Source organism: Mustela nivalis, assembly GCF_964662115.1.
Source record: "Mustela nivalis genome assembly, chromosome: 10".
Lineage (NCBI taxonomy): Eukaryota > Metazoa > Chordata > Mammalia > Carnivora > Mustelidae > Mustela > Mustela nivalis.
In genome coordinates this window covers 46,525,925-46,547,734 of record NC_139029.1, presented here as the reverse complement: position 1 = coordinate 46,547,734, position 21,810 = coordinate 46,525,925, and the positions used below count along the sequence as shown (strand labels likewise).

The following is a 21,810-nucleotide window of genomic DNA, read 5'->3' as shown; positions in this document are numbered from 1 at the left end:
GTCCACTTCTCTATTCTGGAACTTTCTCCAGAATAGATCACATCCTCGGTCCTAAATCAGGACTCAACCAGTATCAAAAGATTAGGATCATTCCCTGCATATTTTCAGACCATAATGCTCTGAAGCTAGAACTCAACCACAAGCGAAGTTTGGAAAGAACCCAAATACATGGAGACTAAACAGCATCCTTCAAAAGAATGAATGGGTCAACCGGGAAATTAAAGAAGAATTGAAAAAAATCATGGAAACAAATGATAATGAAAATACAACAGTTCAAAATCTGTGGGACACAACAAAGGCAGTCCTGAGAGGAAAATATATAGTGGTACAAGCCTTTCTCAAGAAACAAGAAAGGTCTCAGGTACACAACCTAACCCTACACCTAAAGGAGCTGGAGAAAGAACAAGAAAGAAACCTTAAGCCCAGCAGGAGAAGAGAAATCATAAAGATCAGAGCAGAAATCAATGAAATAGAAACCAAAAAAACAATAGAACAAATCAATGAAACTAGGAGCTGGTTCTTTGAAAGAATTAATAAAATTGATTAAGCCCTGGCCAGACTTATCAAAAAGAAAAGAGAAAGGACCCAAATAAATAAAATCATGATTGAAAGAGGAGAGATCACAACTAACACCAAAGAAATACAAACTATTATAAGAACATACTATGAGCAACTCTACGGCAATAAATTTGACAATCTGGAAGAAATGGATGCATTCCTAGAAACATATAAACTACCACAACTGAACCAGGAAGAAATAGAAAGCCTGAACAGACCAATAACCAGTAAGGAGATTGAAACAGTCATTAAAAATCTCCAAACAAACAAAAGCCCAGGGCCAGACGGCTTCCCGGGGGAATTCTACCAAACATTTAAAGAAGAACTAATTCCTATTCTCCTGAAACTGTTCCAAAAAATAGAAATGGAAGGAAAACCTCCAAACTCGTTTTATGAGGCCAGCATCACCTTGATCCCCAAACCAGACAAGGATCCCATCAAAAAAGAGAACTATAGACCAATATCCTTGATGAACACAGATGCGAAAATTCTCACCAAAATACTAGCCAATAGGATTCAACAGTACATTAAAAGGATTATTCACCACGACCAAGTGGGATTTATTCCAGGGCTACAAGGTTGGTTCAACATCCGCAAATCAGTCAATGTGATACAACACATCAATAAAAGAAAGAACAAGAACTATATGATACTCTCAATAGATGCTGAAAAAGCATTTGACAAAGTACAGCATCCCTTCCTGATCAAAACTCTTCAAAGTGTAGGGATAGAGGGCACATACCTCAATATCATCAAAGCCATCTATGAAAAACCCACCGCAAATATCATTCTCAATGGAGAAAAACTGAAAGCTTTTCCGCTAAGGTCAGGAACACGGCAGGGATGTCCATTATCACCACTGCTATTCAACATAGTACTAGAAGTCCTAGCCTCAGCAATCAGACAACAAAAGGAAATTAAAAGCATCCAAATCGGCAAAGAAAAAGTCAAATTATCACTCTTTGCAGATGATATGATACTATATGTGGAAAACCCAAAAGACTCCACTCCACAACTGCTAGAACTTGTACAGGAATTCAGTAAAGTGTCAGGATATAAAATCAATGCACAGAAATCAGTTGCATTTCTCTACACCAACAGCAAGACAGAAGAAAGGGAAATTAAGGAGTCAATCCCATTTACAATTGCACCCAAAACCATAAGATACCTAGGAATAAACCTAACCAAAGAGGCACAGAATCTATACTCAGAAAACTATAAAGTACTCATGAAAGAAATTGAGGAAGACACAAAGAAATGGAAAAATGTTCCATGCTCCTGGATTGGAAGAATAAATATTGTGAAAATGTCTATGCTACCTAAAGCAATCTACACATTTAATGCAATTCTTATCAAAGTACCATCCATCTTTTTCAAAGAAATGGAACAAATAATTCTAAAATTTATATGGAACCAGAAAAGACCTCGAATAGCCAAAGAGATATTGAAAAAGAAAGCCAAAGTTGGTGGCATCACAATTCCAGACTTCAAGCTCTATCACAAAGCTGTCATCATCAAGACAGCATGGTACTGGAACAAAAACAGACACATAGATCAATGGAACAGAATAGAGAGCCCAGAAATAGACCCTCAACTGTATGGTCAACTAATCTTCGACAAAGCAGGAAAGAATGTCCAATGGAAAAAAGACAGCCTCTTCAATAAATGGTGTTGGGAAAATTGGACAGCCACATGCAGAAAAATGAAATTGGACCATTTCCTTACACCACACACAAAAATAGACTCAAAATGGATGAAGGACCTCAATGTGAGAAAGGAATCCATCAAAATCCTTGAGGAGAACATAGGCAGCAACCTCTTCGACCTCAGCTGCAGCAACATCTTCCTAGGAACATCGCCAAAGGCAAGGGAAGCAAGGGCAAAAATGAACTATTGGGATTTCATCAAGATCAAAAGCTTTTACACAGCAAAGGAAACAGTTAACAAAATCAAAAGACAACTGACAGAATGGGAGAAGATATTTGCAAATGACATATCAGATAAAGGACTAGTGTCCAAAATCTATAAAGAACTTAGCAAACTCAACACCCAAAGAACAAATAATCCAATCTAGAAATGGGCAGAGGACATGAATAGACATTTCTGCAAAGAAGACATCCAGATGGCCAACAGACACATGAAAAAGTGCTCCATATCACTCGGCATCAGGGAAATACAAATCAAAACCAGAATGAGATATCACCTCACACCAGTCAGAATGGCTAAAATCAACAAGTCAGGAAATGACAGATGCTGGTGAGGATGTGGAGAAAGGGGAACCCTCCTATACTGTTGGTGGGAATGCAAGCTGGTGCAACCACTCTGGGAAACAGCATGGAGGTTCCTCAAAATGTTGAAAATAGAACTGCCCTATGACCCAGCAATTGCACTACTGGGTATTTACCCTAAAGATACAAACGTAGTGATCCAAAGGGGCACGTGTATAGCAGCAATGTGTATAGCAGCAATGTCCACAATAGCCAAACTATGGAAAGAACCTAGATGTCCATCAACAGATGAATGGATCAAGAAGATGTGGTATATATACACAATGCAATACTATGCAGCCTTCAAAAGAAATGAAATCTTGCCATTTGCGACAACATGGATGGAACTAGAGCATATCATGCTTAGCAAAATAAGTCAAGCGAGAAAGACAACTGTCATATGATCTCCCTGATATGAGGAAGTGGTAATGCAACATGGGGGCTTAAGTGGGTAGAAGAATCAATGAAACAAGATGGGATTGGGAGGGAGACAAACCATAAGTGACTCTTAATCTCACAAAACAAACTGAGGGTTGCTGCAGGGAAGGCGGTTGGGAGAAGGGGTGTGGGGTTATGGACATTGGGGAGGGTATGTGCTTTGGTGAGTGCTGTGAAGTGTGTAAACCTGGTGATTCACAGACCTGTACCCCTGGGGATAAAAAATATATGTTTATAAAAAAAATTAAAAAAGAATCCAAAATATTAGTCATTACCTGTGCAAGTCAACTCCCAGAAATAGGTAAAGTTAGAAGACAAACTATCAGGCAGCAATGGGAAAAGTCAGGCAGTAGTATAGTCTCTCTATCCAGATGCTGGATAATATTGCAGAGTGAGCCGAGATGAGGAGTCATAACAAGAGCCTGCAGGGTCACTCAAAACTTCTGCTTTCTCTGTAGACCCAAAGGGACTAGTGAAGGCTGTGCCTTATCAACTCCTAGAGACAAGAAAGAAGTTAGACCATCAGGCAGCAGCTGGAAAAGTCAGGGTAGCAGATGGATAGTTCAACTCCTTCCAGAGAGAAGCTGAAAGCTAGGTTTTTCCCACTGGAGTGAGCCAGTAGGAGAAGCTACAGTTAGTGCTCACAAGCTTGCTCAAGCTCCCAGAGAATGGTAATTGCCTATCCCATCAGCTTCTACATGCAAGCTAGTTAGTGGGTAAATCCTCAGGCAGCCGGTAGAGTTAGAGTGCTAGATGTGCAGTCAACCCTTCAGGGAGAAACTCTGAGATTTACTGCCTGCTCCTAAGCACTGAGCCAGGGGAAGAGCCCCAGAAAGTGTCAGTGCGCCCATTTAAAACCACATCCTTGTAACTGGAGGGTATTGTGCTAAGTGAAATAAATCAATCAGAGAAAGACAATTATATGGTTTCATCACTCATATGTGGAACGTAAGAAATAGCACAGAGGATCACAGGGAAAGGGAGGGAAAACTGAATGGGAAGAAATCAGAGAGGGAGACCAACCATGAGACACTCTGCACTCCAGGAAACAAACAAAGTTGTGAAACGGGAGGTGTGTCGGGGGCTGGGATAACTGGGTGATGGGCATTGAGCATGACACATGATGTGATGAACACTGGGTGTTATAAGCAACTAATGAATCACTGAACATTACATCGAAAGCTAGTGATGTAATATGTTGGTTAATTAAATTTAAATAAATACAAAATTAAAAAAAAAATAAATAAAACCACGTCCTGGCTCTTTGAGGTCCTAGGAGACTAGCAAACACCAAGCCCCATCAGCTCCCAGAGATGGCTTAGTTAGAACCTCATTCTTCAGGTAGCAGCCATAAAGGTTGACACGGCAGATGTATGGTACAAACCTTTCACTCCGCAGGGAGCAGCTGGTTGTTGGGGGTCTCCCTCCAACAGCACAGCACATTGCCAGGGGCGGGGTTTATGCTGAGAGTCTGTTTCAGCTTTTCCTACCTGTTTCAATGGGAGCACATCCTTAGTCACCTAGTATGCACAAGTCTCCCTCAACTGTTTTTCCAGATTTCTCTCAGAGCCATGGATCCATGTGAGACCCTGTATTCGTTGAGTCCATGGACGGAGGGTTTCTTAATTTCTTGTATATTCGGATGCTCCTTCAGTGCACTTCCCTTATCTCTTCAGAGCGTCATGAGACTGGATTTCTAAAGAAATTCTGTACCTCATCAGCAAGCCTAGTTTGGCTGGTACATATGTACTGACTGTGTAGATACTGTGCTGCAGGGGAAACAGATAACCAGGTATGGCCAATGATCTCAAGAAACTTAGTGCAGTGGGGCAGACAGTTGAGGGAAAAACAAAGTAGATCACACTAAGATCACGAAGACAGGGTTGGAAATTTTCAGAAAAACAGCTCTTATCTTGTTTGAGAAACCTTGGAAGGATTTACAGAAGAGGGAAAAATTTGAGCTGAAGCAAGAGGCAAGACATCTAAATTGCCGCTTTTACCACTTACTGATAGCAAGGTGGCTGCAGCCCAGGCGATCAGGGAGTAGAGTGCTTCGTCATCCAAACCATAGACAGCTTCGGAATCCGACTGCAGCTGTATCCCTGAGCATGCCATTGTGTACAGCAAGACATCTGAAAGTTTTACTTCACTACATTTCTGTGATTGCAAAACCACCTGAAACTTCAGAGATGCAGAATGTATACATTCAACCTAGGCATCCAGAACAGACCTGTCCAATTCCATTTTCTGCGACGACTGAAATTTCCTTACTTGAACTGTCCGACACTGGAGCCACGAGGCATGTGTGGCTGTGAGGGAATAAAACTTAATCAAAATTTATGTTTTAATACCTGTTGTGGCTTGCAGCCACCATATTGGTCTGTGCAGGTCAAGAACCTTCGGTTGTTCTTAGTGAACTAATCACAAAATTATGTGATGATGTTGGCCCAGGATTTATTGCTAAGTTCAGAAAGTTAGAATTATAGAATCACGTAGTTTTGGGAATATGGGGATCAATCTAAATCGAGAGGAGTTTTCACTTTTTTCACCATTTTTGCATATTTGGCGCCTGAAGTTCATTCATGTGATAAAAGAACTATTTATGAGCATTTCTGAACAGCAACAGCGTTAAACCTTTCCAAGACCTGTTCCAAGAACATGGAACACCTGAATTTTCCTAAAAATTTCACAACTCATTTTAACAAACATGTAGAGATTGGGGGGGGGGGGGCGGGAGAGTAGGATGCTGGGGGAAAAAATAAAGTAGCTTTTAAAAAAACTGCTTATGAGAAATTTGGGCTGGAAATGATAGCTGGTATGGCTGGACAGCAGTATCAGAGATCCAAGTGTCTTCTTCCTTGTTCTATTGTCCCTGAGGGCTCCCCCTCACTACTATTCACACCCTTTTGGCCAGAACTTAGTTAAATGGCCCTACCTAGTTACAATGGTGTCTGGGAAATAGTTATTCTCCCTGCCTCCACTCCCCATCTCTGGATGGCAAAGGTGACAAACTAAAAACATGGCATTCTCTTACTGAAGGAAGAAGGGGAAAATGGATGTGAAGAGGTAAGTAGTAATCTCTGCCAAAGAAAACCCAAAAATATTCTGGATTTCATGGTAATGCAAAATGTCTAGATTACAGTGATGAAACTGGAGACATAAAAGGAAACATCAGCAAATCGCTTTTACACATCTTCTTATTCACCAAAAAATTCAAATGAAAAAGTTGAAGAATTAAGTTGATGCAATTATTTTTCTTTAACAAACTAAATATTTGAAGTCCTTTATTTAAAGCAGCAAATAAACAGTGCACTTGTACCCGCTAAAAAATCCACTGTAACTGTCAGACACAGAAATCAGGAAATTTATTTAAAACCTTTCACAACTATTATACTGTTATTGGACAATCATTTAAAATAATACCCTAAATACTTACAAAAATAAATCAAGTATTGCTTCTATTTTTCAAGTGTCAAAGTCTTTGCCATAGAAAATAGAAAGAACCTTTTATAAACTAAACATAACATTGAAGCTACATCAAGTTTTATAACTGCACGCTATTTTCTTTAATGGTTGTGCTTTACAAATTTCCAAACTACTTTGCGATGTACAGGTTCACAATAGGAATGTATGCATATAACCATACACACACATTTTTACATAGGAATGTTTCGCATTAAATATGCATACGGAGAACCTAACACAGTACTGTAACCTAAAAGCCACCCCACAGAGCCAAATGTGCCAAAATACAGAAAGAGGTGTAGATGTAGAAGCATTATCTAATGCTCAAATTAGCAATCCAGTTACCAAAGGTGATGACATTTTAATGAAGGATACTCAGTTTAGTGTTTCTAGATAAGACATTAATTCTTAATCTATATTAAATCATCAATCAGTTCAATAGCCTTACTCATTGAAAAAATAGAATGTACTTCAAATATTTCTCAATATATTAACTGATCACTGTCATACATATACACACTTTTTATTTTAAAAAGAGGAATATTAATCTCAGAGCAATGCTCAAAATTACGGATCATTTCCAAATTGGTCTGTGGTTTAATCTTTTATCACTGAGACATTCAATTCCTTATCAGACAGAGAAATGCTGGATTTCTCCTCCCTGGCATATGCACTCAAGCCTCACAACACAGTCATGTATAAATCATGGTTCGTGATGAGTATTTATAATGCTGCACCACCCACAGGGTGTCAATCTCACTACATTAACCAGATGTGGAAAAGAATCTCACTTCTGATCAGTTCCTGAATTTCCATATGGTTAATCACAATAATACAGAACTTTACATTACTCTTGTATAAATACCTCTATATTGAGCCTCTTAAATTCTACTTATCAACTAGAAAAGTGGTAAATCACAAAATTTTTTCTCTATTAAAAAAAAAGAATCTAGCCTTCTGTCCTAATTCAGAAATTGCATGAATTATTTAGAAATTCCAAATATGATAATTGAAAATCTAAGAGTAATTGACTGTGAAAATACTAATTTATTGAAATTGATGTTTTACAATAAATTCCAATAAAAGGGAGCTTGAAGAGCTTGTAAAATCTCAAGTAGTAAAGTAACTACTACAAACCAAGTAGTAAACACCAAAGGAGCAGATGTTTTACATTGACCAAATATACCAAAATGCCATAATATCTGGAAAATTTTAATAGCATGCTAAAATATTTTCAAAGGGCTATTTCGTTTCACTAAAAGTTGCAGGCAAGCAGACTCTAAGAATATACAAAAATGCAAACCAACAAAAAAATTGCACCAATAAAAAAACATCAAAATCTAAGAGGTAGTCAACAGAAGTAACCCTGATGAGACAACACATCCCGGGAGCTGCTTCCTAGTCTTAAGAGACCTAACTGCAGTAGGTTTCATGTATCGTCAGTGATTAGAAAAAAATGGACCAGTAGAAAATCTAGAAACCAAGTATTTAAATGAGTAATACTGTAAATGGAACAATACTCATATACGCAAAGAAAAGCTGACAATAAAATCCAGAACAGGGTCTACTGTAGGCCAAATCTGTCCTATGTCCAGTTTTTGTAAATAAAACTGTATTGAAACACAAAAATATCCATTTTGCTTATATATATATTTTTATGGTTGCTGCTCTACACCTAGAGCAGAGGCCAGTACTTGGGCCCGATCACATGGCTCAGACATCCGCGGATAGGTATGCAGTTGTCGAACGGCTGGAAAGGTTAACAGTGAACGTCACAACATAAACTATTCAACTCTAAGGAATGCAAACTGCTTGTTATGTCACAATTCAGTTCCGTTTCATATCTGAAATAGCTCTGACATTTTTCTTCTTTTGTCGTCAAATATCAAAGAGTATTTCAAAGTTACTATAAAAAGGTTTAGTAGAGCACCGTCCAACAGAACTTTTTGCAACGATGGACAGTTTTATATCTGCACTTTCCAATATAGTAGTCACCAGCCATACGTGGCTGCTGAGCATCTGGAAATGTGGTTGATGACCAAGGAACTGAATTTTTCATTTTAATTAGTTTTATTGAAATTGCCACACGTGGCTTGTGGCTACGATACTGGACAGCACAGATTTAACTCAACTAAAGTTCTGAAGTGTGACTCTTAAAAATGGCCCCCCAAATTAGAAAACAACACCTGTGAAAAGATGAGCTTTGGACAGAAGTGCACTGAATACCAAGAACTGAGTCCCAGACAGGTTCCTTAAATTTGTAAACAGAAGTAAGATGGATTCCAGACTGTTTCCTCACTGTACTACCTCCTTGCAGTGCATGGAAAAAACTATTATAGTATGTTTTTCAACAAAAGCCCTGATTATCTTATGCTTAAAAGCAATAATTATAATCATACTAAAAACAGGTATAATGTTTCACACAAATTATACTTTTTGCCTTGCTTCCCACCAGAAAAATCACCTTTTATAAAAGTCCGTTCATTCCACACCATGAGCATGTCAACCATGCTGTACAGAAGCCCTCGTTTACAGCAGGGACACAGAAGAACTGTGACGTCTCCTGGATCTGCAGAATCTCCAACTAGTCCCTTTTACTATGGCAGAAGTCACTGCAATAGTCCAATCTTCCATTACATGATAAAATAGACCCACCTGATGACAGATTTGAGGATAGAGGTAAAACCTTTTATATATATATATATATTTTTTTTATAAAATATATATATATAGTCAAAAAATATAACTTGTATAGTTCTCCATGTACCTACCTCAAGACTATTTTTATAACCAAAACAATAAAACGAATATAGATATGTTTTTAAATTACTTACTACTGATTACACATTGTAAATTAACCAAGTTACTGGTAAAACTGAAGACATTAAACTAAAATATACCAAGTCAATATGAACTTACAACACTCTCAGAAGACAACTGTTTGAGATGTGTGCCTAATTACCTCTTCCAATTACTCAAGTGTGCTCCCTTAGAGAAACAGCTAATTCTGTATTTTGTTTCCAAAGTCAGCTGGCGAAATTCATTTTATGCATACTGATTTTTAAATAGCTGATATCCACCACCATAAATTTCTTTTTCAACCTGGAAGTTAACTGAAGGATACAAACTATTTTAAGGGCACTTCTGTTTATGTTTTCTGTTGTAGTTTAATCGGGTGTGGTAGCAGGAACTTTGACAGAGAGGTTTCTTCTGGTGTTGGTGATGTGCCGCTGCTGTGCTAGGAACGACCGTGCGGGAGCACACGCCCCAGGGTCCTTGCAGGCACCACTGCTGCTCACAAGTCTAGATTCCATCCCCAGTTTCTGGAATGCTAGACTCTGAACAAACATAAGCAAACAAATAACAAGACTATTTAGAGTTTGTAAAATGCTTTTCACAAAAATTAAGTCATTTAATCCCCCAAATTCGATAAAGCTGCTGTCCTCCTCATTTTATGGACAAAGAGTTCCGCAGCTCATTGACCTGTACATCATCACGCTAGCAAGGAAGAGGAAACGAAGGCATAAAATCCAGTTCCTCTATTTTAACCTACTGAATTTGAAGTCAATAAAAAGAGCAGCTTAAAATAATAAGGTTAACTTTAATTATAGCAATAAAAAAAGGTAAGTCTTTATGTTCGGGCCTTCACTCTACCCACTGTGAGCATACACAGCACAAGAGAAAAACTCAGATCAACGGATCTCAAATATGGTCCCCAGAATATCATTTGCACCAATGGGAATTTGTTGAAAATGCAAGTTCTCCCCTGTAGACTCTTGCCAGACCTACTAAATGAGTACAACAACTTGTGCTCTAACATGTCTTCTGACGCATGCGTCACAGCTGACATTCACTATGGCCTATCTACATACTGCTGCATGACAAAGGACGGTGATTGCGGACGGCGAGTTTCATAGGAAGAGGAATCATTCCCTTCTCTCACTAGACACACAACACGATTTTACTAAGCTTAGAATCATGAGTAACTAGTGTAATACATAGAAAATAGTAAATGTTTTGGGCGCCTGGGTGGCTCAGTGGGTTAAGCCGCTGCCTTCGGCTCAGGTCATGATCTCAGGGTCCTGGGATCGAGTCCCCCATCGGGCTCTCTGCTCAGCAGGGAGCCTGCTTCCTCCTCTCTCTCTCTCTCTGCCTGCCTCTCTGCTTACTTGTGATCTCTCTCTGTCAAATAAATAAATAAAATCTTTAAAAAAAAAAAAAGAAAATAGTAAATGTTCAAAAGACATGGGTAGAAAATGAATGAATAATGTGTATTTGGCTCAAATGTATTTAATAATTTATGTATCAAAAGACTACAGAGGAACAAAGACAATAATACACCAGTCCTAACTAGGCTGACTGACTCATGACAGAAGGTTCCATGAACACCTCACCTATAATTTCCTTCACAGGCTTGCTAAATTAAGCCGAATTTTACCAAGCAGAGAAGGGAAGGAAAGAGCAGACAAGAAGTACAGTGGCACAGAAGAGCGGGCATGTTTGAAGCAGGGCACCCAGTTCCGTGTGGTGAAGCACCATGTTCACACACGGACAGAGTCCATAAACTGATATTCTCTCATACTAAACAAGCAGCAGCTAATGTAGATAATGGCTGTGTCCACTCTCTCTGTAGATTGAAATAACCCAAAGGAACCATATACATCATGAAATATGATGAAAACATCTTGCTGAGAATAAGGATGATAAAACAAAATACACTTCAAATAATGTTATACTACTCTCTCCTTGTTATAACAGACTATTCTGAAGAGCATTCCTGATTAAAAAAAACAAAAACAAAAACAAAAACAAAACAAATAGTGAGGGGCACCTGGGTGGCTCAGTGGGTTAAAGCCTCTGCCTTTGGCTCAGGTCATGATCTCAGGGTCCTGGGATCGAGCCCCACATTGGGCTCTCTGCTCAGCAAGGAGCCTGCTTCCCTTCCTCTCTCTCTGTCTACCTCTTTCCCTACTTGTGATCTCTGCCTGTCAAATAAATAAATAAAATCTTAAAAAAAAAAAAAAGTAAGATACAGAGGTTAAAATAAATGTTGAGTACTAGATGCACTTAATTTTGCATTGCACAGATATTCCTACTTCTACAAAAACCCATATGAGGCACAAATTAAATATTTTCACTCAAATAAGACAATTTTTGAAATATTTATAAACTGTTGTATGTGTGCTTCATGAGTATCCACTAAAAGTTGATGAGTCACAAAATCAATTTAGTGATTCTGAGAAGGTCAAAATCAACCAAAAACATCAAACTAAAATATACAATTTTAAGTATGACTAATATTTAAAAAAAAAAAAAAAGAGAGAGAGAGAATGTGACAGGAGATACCAGAGTATCAGGTACACAGTCAGGGTAAATTCTGTTCAGTTATATATGTAAACATATACAGGTTCTGATCTTTGGTATAAAATGTATTTCTCCTAATGGTTCATGGTCAAAATGTTTGATAAACACAACATCCAATCACCGGCTGCATGTCAACTCACCTTATTGTACCAGGCAGAAACAATGAGTTTTTCTTCATAATCACGGAATTTTGCTACTTTACATTCACTCTAGAAAAAGAAACAAGGACTATCAAGATCCCAGAAATAAACTGAAACTACCAAAAATGGAATCATTTTTCACTGTGCTCATTTAGAATTTAAAAAATGCACTGTGCGGCATAAAGCAGTCAAAATCTGAACACAATCATGGAGAATGCACACACAATGCCCTTAAGAAAAGAGTAAGACCATGACTAGTAAATATTTATTTCAGAAATTCTGCTGGGAGAACAGATGTTCAACAACATGAAAAAACTGAGATTTTCATGCTACTGTCCCTACCTCTAGAAAAGAAAGTAGCAACTGGCTTAAATGACAAAACAGAGCTGCACCTATGGAGGAGTGAAAATGAAGGAGAGAGAGGATATAGTAGAACATATCCCAGAAAATCCTTTAAAATCCCTATAAAGCTTAACACAAATTTTTATCTCTTCATTCTTGGTGATCTGTATACTAGACTGCCTGTGGCCATGTTTGCATATTACCCTTAACATCCATGTCTTAATTCCTCGAATATAGCAAATATTGTAATTTGCACTTGATACAAATGACTCATATAAAAAGCTATAAACTAAACCACCAATGTTCCTACAGCAAGTTGCTCATGTGCCTCCCCCCTTTCTTGTATGCTTTCTGTACCGTGAGCATCATGCTATAATATATATGATAGAAAACATTTTGCAAAGGAAACTACAACATGCCTAATCATAAAATCTACGAACATACAATTCCAGACTGAAATACGTAACCCAGCTGTAAAAATGATATCATCATTAGAACAAAAATAACTTTTAAAACTTAAAAGACTCAGCAGCTAATTAATGAAAAGATGTCATCACTACCACAGCTGTGCATGATTAATAACCAATACTGCCACTTTAGTGCAAGGGCTTACTGGATTCTGTGAGCACTTTCTTCCCCTAGGAATTGCAGCTAAAGAGTTTACTTAGGTTCAAGTGTTCAAGGAACAGGGAGAAGAAAAGAGAAAGAAAATCTGGTTAACTGAGTACAGTACCTTTTTTAAACGGTGAGTTTGGTCCTTTTCCTCTCCCTTCCTCCCTTATTTCTTTCATATTTTCTGAATGAACTCTAATCTGTATAATTTTAAAAGGAGCTAATATAGCAGAACTCTACTAGACACTAACGGATATCCACACGATTGGCTGTTGTGGGGAAGAGAGATACAAAGCAGCAGAGTACATACACTTGCAGAGACCAATCTCATGGGCTAGAGAGACTGTAATAAACACAGAGTGCTAAAACATGACATCTCTAACTTCTGACCTCAACTAACCTCTTGCAAGACTTGATCATTTGCAGCAGATATGTGACAGCAATTAATCACCAGGGTTACACAGGATAATTCAAAAGAAATGTGTGAATATGAAAATTTTACCTCTAGAATCTCAATTCTTCTCTCTTTCTCTGCCAACTGCTTTCTAAGTAGCATTATTTCAGCTGATGCTGGATTTAATTTGGGATCTAAAGTTTTTATTACCTGTTTAAAGAAAAAAATTTATATTTTACATTTACTTTATCTTATAAATTATGGAAATATAGTATCATCATCTATAGTATCTCTGTAGATAAAGTGGTAAAATATCCAGAAAGTAAAATTATCCAGGTACTAACTATGGCTTACTTGGCAATTAAATTTGAAAAACATAAATAGCATTCCACAAAGGTCCAATGGTTATCAAACTTCAGTACAAAAATGAAAAGATCCCTCTACCAAAATAAAATTTCCTTTCTCCAAGGCTTGGTACTCAGACAATAATTTAGTGTTATTAAGCTTTGAGCACTAAGGTCTTGAAATAACACTTTCCATATTTATAATGATGAGAATTTTTTTTTAATTAAGATGAATTTGATAATTATATGGGAACTTACTGATTGTACAAAGTATCAAAAAATTTCATAGAACAATCTTCTCTACTACCATTACCTAGTTAAATGTAATTCAATACATAAGGATCAATATAATGGAAATTGGTGATTTTAATCTGTAAACCAGAGGGTGGCTAGGTAAAAGACATTCAGTCAGAATGTTGTTCAGAGACTCAACCAAACTATGTAGCCAGCAGTATAACAAAAAATTAACTCAGAAATATCAGGTGTACATCAGGAACAAACAAATTTCCAATAACAAGAGCATCAGTATGATTTAATTACAAATCTATTAACAAAGATTTAAAATGATCTAAAGACTTAGGAAGATTTCACCTATACTTATAGAGGTAAAGGAAAAAGACTAAAAGGTAGTATGTTAAACATTCCTGCAGGTCATTCAAAGCAATTTGCTGAGTGCCAAATATGGGAGGCACTGATGGGGACAGTGGGGATGTAGGGGACACCCTCCCCAATGTCCTAAATCATAATTTAACTACAAAGACACACTACAAAGACACTGCTTGCGACTAAGAGCATTTACACTTTTTTGCAGTTGAGAGAAACAGGATGGTGGCAGCACCTGACTGCATATGTTTAGCAGGGATCTCTAGGTGGGTGGGTGGAGCTGGGTGCCTGCATTCTGCCCACTGAAATGAGGGTGAAAGTGGTTCACGGCTCCCAGGCCTGCCCCGTCAAGAGTATCCTCCAGTGCAGTCAAGGCTGGCCTCCCTCATCTACCAGCTGGACTATCTCCAGTGAGCTTGGGAACGCCATGTTCAAGGAGGCAAAGCCTCTGTCAGCTGGGGGCTCTGGCAGATTGCATGGAGCAGAGCCCCTCCCCCACTGAACGATGGGCTTCCTGTGATCAAGAAGTAGCTTCTACCTTCTGAGATCGGGAGGTTTAGCTATTGATGCAGGTACAATATACAACTTATAAAGCTTAAACATAAAAAGAACAAAAACATTAGCAGCATTTTAAAGCCTCATCATATAATCCTTTTATTCAATAACTAGAAAAAATATATTAGCATTCTCTAAGAGAGAATACTTAAAATTAATTAGGAAAATATCCAGCATTCATGGAATAGATTTTATGAGAATAGCACTTACAGATATTTAAGTTTGAAATAAGGCAAAAAATATTAAGTCTGGTAAACATCGACTGAATAGTGCTTAACTGTCTCATCTAGACTGAAGACTAAAACTTTAAACAAGTCTGAAGAGCTAAATTTTCACAAAAGGCAAACTTTCACTTTAAGAGCTAACGCCTCCATACTTCCTAACAGTCATCTCCCCTAATGAGGTCACTCCAGTCCCCCCTGAAACAGTCCCAGTAAAGCCCCATGTTTGTTTTACCCGATGCTCATGAGTGAGAGTGAGAGAGCACGAGAACTGACCCGCAAGGTAGGTGGGAGGGAACAAAGTGATGGACCCAAAGACAGAAGGAACAGTCCCACAGACGGGACTGGCCTAATAAGAAACTGAGTCAGAAGACTTGGGCTCCAAAAGATTAGTCACTCACATTTCTAGCTTTCTCCAAGTACATTTTATATCTCTCCTCCATCGCTTTCATATCTTCATCTTTCTTCTGAAGAGCAGCCTCAAGTTCAATGATCTTTTGTGCTGTTATTGAAAAGGAAATGAAACATGACTGATTTAAAATACTCCCTTTTCACACAAAAATTCTATCGTATTTTTTCTAAAGACTGATAAGAGAACTTAAAAGAGAAATGTTTATTTCTTCTTTGTAAAGAATTCTTATCTAAAACTTTTGAACTACAACCAATACATTCTTGATCATTTCGTATTATTCTTTCTTTAAAAAGATCTATAATCTGCTTTATCTAGCTATTTTTCTACTTTGTCTCCAGTGTTTCGATGAGCAAACACACTTTACAATGTAATCACAAACATCATTAGAAAATAAAGCATTCCTTCTACACAATACTTAAAGGTTATTTTAATTTGATTATACATTCTTTTACTTATATTTCCATAGTATTAATTCTACTATATTTTACAATGTTTGATACTCCTATATATCAATCAGTTCATTTTATTAGATTTTTTTTTAAGATTGGATCATTTACTGATTACTTAAATCACTAGAAAATTATCATGGTTCTTCTTTGCAATGTATGTATTTATGGAGTGTCCAGAAACTGGTACACAGTTCTTGCATCCTTCAATTAAAGAGGGCAAGTCCTTAGACGTAGTCTGATCCAGGTTTTTACAAATACCTACCATTCTGGTTTACATCTGGCTGAAGATCTTCAATGAGTTCCTGTTTCTTCTGTAATTCTTCCTGGACCTCAGTTAGTTTTTCCCTAAGTAGTGGAAAGAGCATGGAGTTTTGGAAGCAAACAGACCTAAGAATGAAAACTGATTTCTGCCACATAATATCTGTGGACTGTGGGCATATCACTTTCTGATCCTGAATCTCCTCACCTGGGAAATGGGAGTAATACCTGCCAAATATTATAGGGGTTGCTGTGAGAAGGTAAGCTGCCTGGCACATGATAGGTGCTAAAAATGTTAACTTTTTCCCCCTGCCATCCTTGCTTCCTAAGAAAATCAAAGGAAATATTTTATTGGTTAAACATCCCACATCACATAGTCAAGTTGTGACAGTTGTCTGCTTTGTAAACTCTTCAAATGACATTAATGATTGAAAAATGTAGGATCTGGGATCACTGGGATGACTGGGATCACTGGCAGGCTGAACATTGTTTTTTCGCTTCTTGGTGGCAGTGATGAACTGTTCATTGCCTGAACGGATGCCTGATTTTTCTTATAAATGAAATCAGAAAAGGACACTAGTGTTAGAAGTTTTTAAAACCCTTCCCCTTTCATATTTGAAATGAAATATCAGTTTTACTTACATATGAGCTTCCAACTTCTGCTTTAGTTTGCTGGACTATAAAAATTAAAAAAAGTTGCTGTAAGATATCTATTGTGACAAAGATAAATTTTCCAGACATCAAAATCTTTTTACTTCCTTTTGAAGTATATTACTTAAAATTATAAATGTTTTAAAAATTTGTATTTCTAATAACATACTTGTAAAAACATAAAATTTTAGGTATTATTGACTTCAAAGGGAAAGGAAAGGAGGTTAGGAAATGAAAGAAGAATGAGTACAATAGTAAAAAGAAAAATGCTTCCTATTTCTTCATATTTCAATACCATGAAAATAAAATTTAAACTTGAAAGAAAAGTAGCAAATGCAAGCTGAATGTGATATACTGAGGAGTATCAAACACTTAAAAATCATTATTTAAAATACAAATTTTAAGATTTTAGGCCTTTAATGAAGAATAGACTTAAATAATAATCTTTATAATAAAGCTTTATCATTACAAATATAAGCACTTTAATATTAACATCAAAATGAAGTAAATTTTGTTAAAAAATAAAATTTAAAACATAAAATTTCCTCTTTAAAAAGGAGGACTTTAAATTGCAATACTGGTTCAAGATCCTCTAGTGACTAGATAAATTTAAAATATATGATCTGAAATATAACTCAGACACTAATACCTTTTAAAAAGAGAAACATAAAATCTTTTAAAAATTCTGCAATCCAAAATTGTACTCCCCCCAAATAGATCCCATTTTAAAAGTATTCCCTAATGTGGCTTAGAAAAATATTTGTATTAGAGAGGTTACAATACCGTATATATGCACATACGAGATGCCGCCACGCATGAGACGATTTCTATTTTCCAAGCCCCCGGGGAAAAAAGAGAAAATCATATAAAGCATATAAAAGACAGAGAGGAAACACAACCCCTTCAGTCTTCTCCCTCATCTCTTCACCTACTCTTCATAACCATCTCCCCCATCAACACAGGCACAACCACCTCACGTTCTGTCTACGGACACTGAGCCCTATCTTTTTGCTGTTAAATGCCTTCCTCCCTCCTCTCTTACTTCTTTTCTCCACTGCACACAGATATCCAACTACAGACACACTGCTAGCTATACTCAGATTTGGGCTGTTCGATCTCTGCTGAGTCCTCTCATCTGCCTCCTAGAATGTTTGCCATCTAAGCCCACTAGAAATGGCGAGACCCTAAGCCCGCATGCAGGGAGGGAAGAAATAAGGAGTTACTGAAGTCTTCATAACTGCATTAAGGTTTCTGTCCTCTGGAGGTTGGTGTGATCCACTTCTCTGATGCTCTTTAGTAGAAATCATTGTCTTACTCTCTCCTTCCTGTTAAGTTTTCCTCAATTCTGACGGCTAACTACACTTAGGCCTTTTCTCAAGCCTGAGAAAAGAACTATGAAGACCTCACTTGCAGCATGCTCTCAATCAGAAATTCCTATGAATTTAGGTGTAGCTGTTTAAGTAGGACAGATAGAAATCACCTTCCAAGATGTACGATTAACGTATAGGTTCCAAGTTGGCAAAATCACTGCATCTTTATGCAGATATATACGGTATTCAAGGGCACCCCCAAAGATAAGGGTAGGACTTTCAAAATACAGGACTAATTTGGGCATCAGGACCCATGGCGGAGAGTCCACACACAGCAAATTATGACAATACTTAAGTCACTTACACTTTCTCCTTCAGTCTTGGAGCCTTGCTCCTGTAAAGACTTCTGGAGGTCCTCAATCTGCTGCTGCAATTCCCGGATACGCTCTCTGCTCAGCCTGTTGTAGGATGAATCATACATATTTACTTGTATTGAAAATCAACATAGTTATGGATCTATAAAGGTACACCTGTGCAATTTAACTCACAAAGTATGCATTTCATAGCAATAACGAATGCCCAACAATTGTCAGTTGCTAGGTATAATAGAGTGTTAAGTATAATAGGCTACCAACAAGAAAATATTTTTTAAAAAGATGACATTTTATCATGGACGTACATATGTCCGCATTTAAAGATGTCAGATACTTATGTGCCAGCTGTAAAAGCACATCAATTCTGCACTGTCTTCACTGGTACAAAAAAATCAGAAAACGAGCTCAGTTTTCCTATACTTGTATCTTTAATGAATGGGAACTAGGTTTCTTCTTGTTGTTTCAGACTTCACAGTCCACCATTTCACCATTTCCCAACCATTTCTTTTAAAACGCTCTATTTAAATTAAAGAGACTAACACTAGCAACCAGGGCAGATTTCTAACTTGGCAGAATCTCATTCTTTAAAAACCCTTTAAGAGAAACCTGAAATGAGGTTACCATCAGGAGAAAACATCTCTGTCTTTTCATGTATATATGACCCAACACATCTGCCTATTATAACGCTCCACTGTTTCACGAGTGCAGGCATCACATAATACAAGCATCACTCACATGTCTATCATCCTATAGTAATTCTTTGAAAGCTGACACCTCCCATCTCCAGTGCTGATATTGAACTGCATGGGATAGTAATATCTGATGGTCCCCTCAGAAAGCTACAATGTTGATGTAGTACTATACATACAACTTTGAGAGACAAGGTTCAAGTGTATCTAAAATTCCTGGTGGGCTCTAAGATCTAATAAAGTTTGGTCAAATAGAGTCAAATACTTTTATAGCAAAATATGCTATTTATACGAGGCAAGTTAGCATATTGGTTAAGAGTCTGGACTTAGGAATCAGACTGACAGAAAGTTCAAATGTGGGACTGAGAACTTACTAGCTTATATCTGTGGACGAGTTCCTTAGCCTCCTTGAACCTCAGCTTCCTTATCCATGAAAGAGAGATAATTATAATTCTCACTTCATAAGAGTTCTTAAGAGGATTTCTGAGTGAATACCAAAAAAGTGCTTAGAAAAGTGCCTGTCATATAGTGAACACTGTAACAATGTTTTATATTTTTTAACATTCTATTTCTTGAGCACCTCATTGGTATCAGATGAGTACACCATTTACTTTTATAGCTGAAAATACTAAGTGTGAGTCTAACTTGCCCAGCACAGAACAGCTAATAAATTTAAATAGAGGAGGGGCTTAAATTTGACTCCACAGTCTATGTTCTATCCATGTACACACTGCAGCCCAAAGCCAACAGGTCATGTATTCACCTGTAAACTTTCTGTGGATTTGAAGACATATAAATGAAATTCAAGAATAAGCAAACTGGTTAATAAAGTATGCTGAAATAATGAACATGAAAGGCTGAAAACAATTTAAACATTAAATCCTATTTTTTTAATTTAATTTTTTCAGTGTTCCAAGATTCATTGTTTATGCAGCACACCCAGTGTTCCATACAATACGTGCCCTCCTTAACACCCACAACCAGGCCCTCTCACCCCCCCATTCCTCTCCCTCCCAAAACCCTTAGTTTGTTTCTCAGAGTCCATGTGGTCTCTCGATTGTCTCCCTCTCCGATTTCCCCCAACTCACTTCTCCTCTCCATCTCCCCATGTCCTCTGTGTTATCCCTTATGCTCCACAAGTAAGTGAAACTGTATGATACTTGACTCTCTGCTTGACTTATTTCACTCAGCATAATCTCTTCCAGTCCCATCCATGTTGCTACAAAAGTTGGGTATTCATCCTTTCTGATGGAGGCATAATACTCCATTGCATATATGGGTCACATCTTTATCCATTCGTCAGTTGAAGGGCATCTTGGCTCTTTCCACAGTTTGGCTATTGTGGCCATTGCTCCTACGAACACTGGAGTACAGATGGCCCTTCTGTTCACTACATCAGTATCTTTGGAGTAAATACCCAGTAGTACAATTGCACAGGCATAGGTAGCTCTATATTTAATTTCTTAAGGAAATCTCCACACTGTTTTCCAAACTGGCTATACCAATTTGCATTCTCACCAACAGTGTAAGAGGGTTCCCCTTTTTCCACATCCACTCGAACACTTGTTTACTGTCTTGCTAATTTTGCCATTCTAATTGGCATAAGTGGGTATCTCGATGTGGTTTTGATTTGAATCTCCCTGATGACTAATGATGATGAACATTTTTTCATGTGTCTGTTAGTCATTTGTGCATCTGTTAGCCATTTGGATGTCTTCTTTGGAGAAGTGTCTGTTCATGTCTTCTGCCCATTTTTTGATGTCATTTCTGTTTCGTATGTGTTGAGTTTGAGGAGTTCTTTACAGATCTTAGATACCAGCTCTTTGCCTGTAGTGTCATTTGCGAATATCTTCTCCCATTCTTGAAGTTGCCTTTTTGTTTTGTTCACTTTTTTCCTTTGCTGTGCAGAAGCTTTTGATCTTGATGAGGTCCTAAAATTTAATTTTCCCTTTTGTTTCCTTTGTCTTTGGAGACATGTCTTGAAAGAAGTTGCTATGGCCAATGTCGAAGAGGTTACTGCCTATGTTCTCCTCTAGGATTTTGACAGATTCCTGCCTCAAGTTGAGGTCTTTGATCCATTTTGAGTTTATCTTTGTGGATGGCGTAAGAGAATGGTCCAGTTTCATTCTTCTACAGCTGTCCATTTTTCCTAGCACCATTTGTTGAAGAAACTGTCTTTTTTCCACTGTATATTTTTTCCTGCTTTATCAAAGATTATTTGATCATAGAGTTGAGGGTCCATATCTGGGCTCTTTACTCTGTTCCACTGTTCAATGTGTCTGTTTTTATGCCAGTACCATGCTGTATTGATCACAGCTTTGTAGTAAAGCTTGAAATCGGGCAACGTGATGCCCCCAGTTTTGT

At 37.6% G+C, this 21,810-nt stretch overlaps 1 protein-coding gene across 3 annotated transcripts in view; it reads right to left on the bottom strand.

Annotated features, from left to right (window-relative positions):
* Positions 1–6,604: 6,604 nt before the first annotated feature.
* HOOK1 (hook microtubule tethering protein 1) overlaps positions 6,605–21,810 on the bottom strand; it is a 70,721-nt gene continuing 55,515 nt past the window's right edge. For all 3 annotated transcript variants that reach the window (XM_082687704.1, XM_082687706.1, XM_082687705.1), the window contains 7 exons: positions 18,748–18,841; positions 17,065–17,099; positions 16,427–16,509; positions 15,705–15,805; positions 13,689–13,790; positions 12,233–12,301; positions 6,605–10,066 (listed from right to left, as the gene is read on the bottom strand). In XM_082687704.1, the coding sequence (XP_082543830.1) occupies positions 9,896–10,066; positions 12,233–12,301; positions 13,689–13,790; positions 15,705–15,805; positions 16,427–16,509; positions 17,065–17,099; positions 18,748–18,841 (655 nt within the window). In that variant the 3' untranslated portion in view covers positions 6,605–9,895. The remainder of the gene's footprint in view (positions 10,067–12,232; positions 12,302–13,688; positions 13,791–15,704; positions 15,806–16,426; positions 16,510–17,064; positions 17,100–18,747; positions 18,842–21,810) is intronic.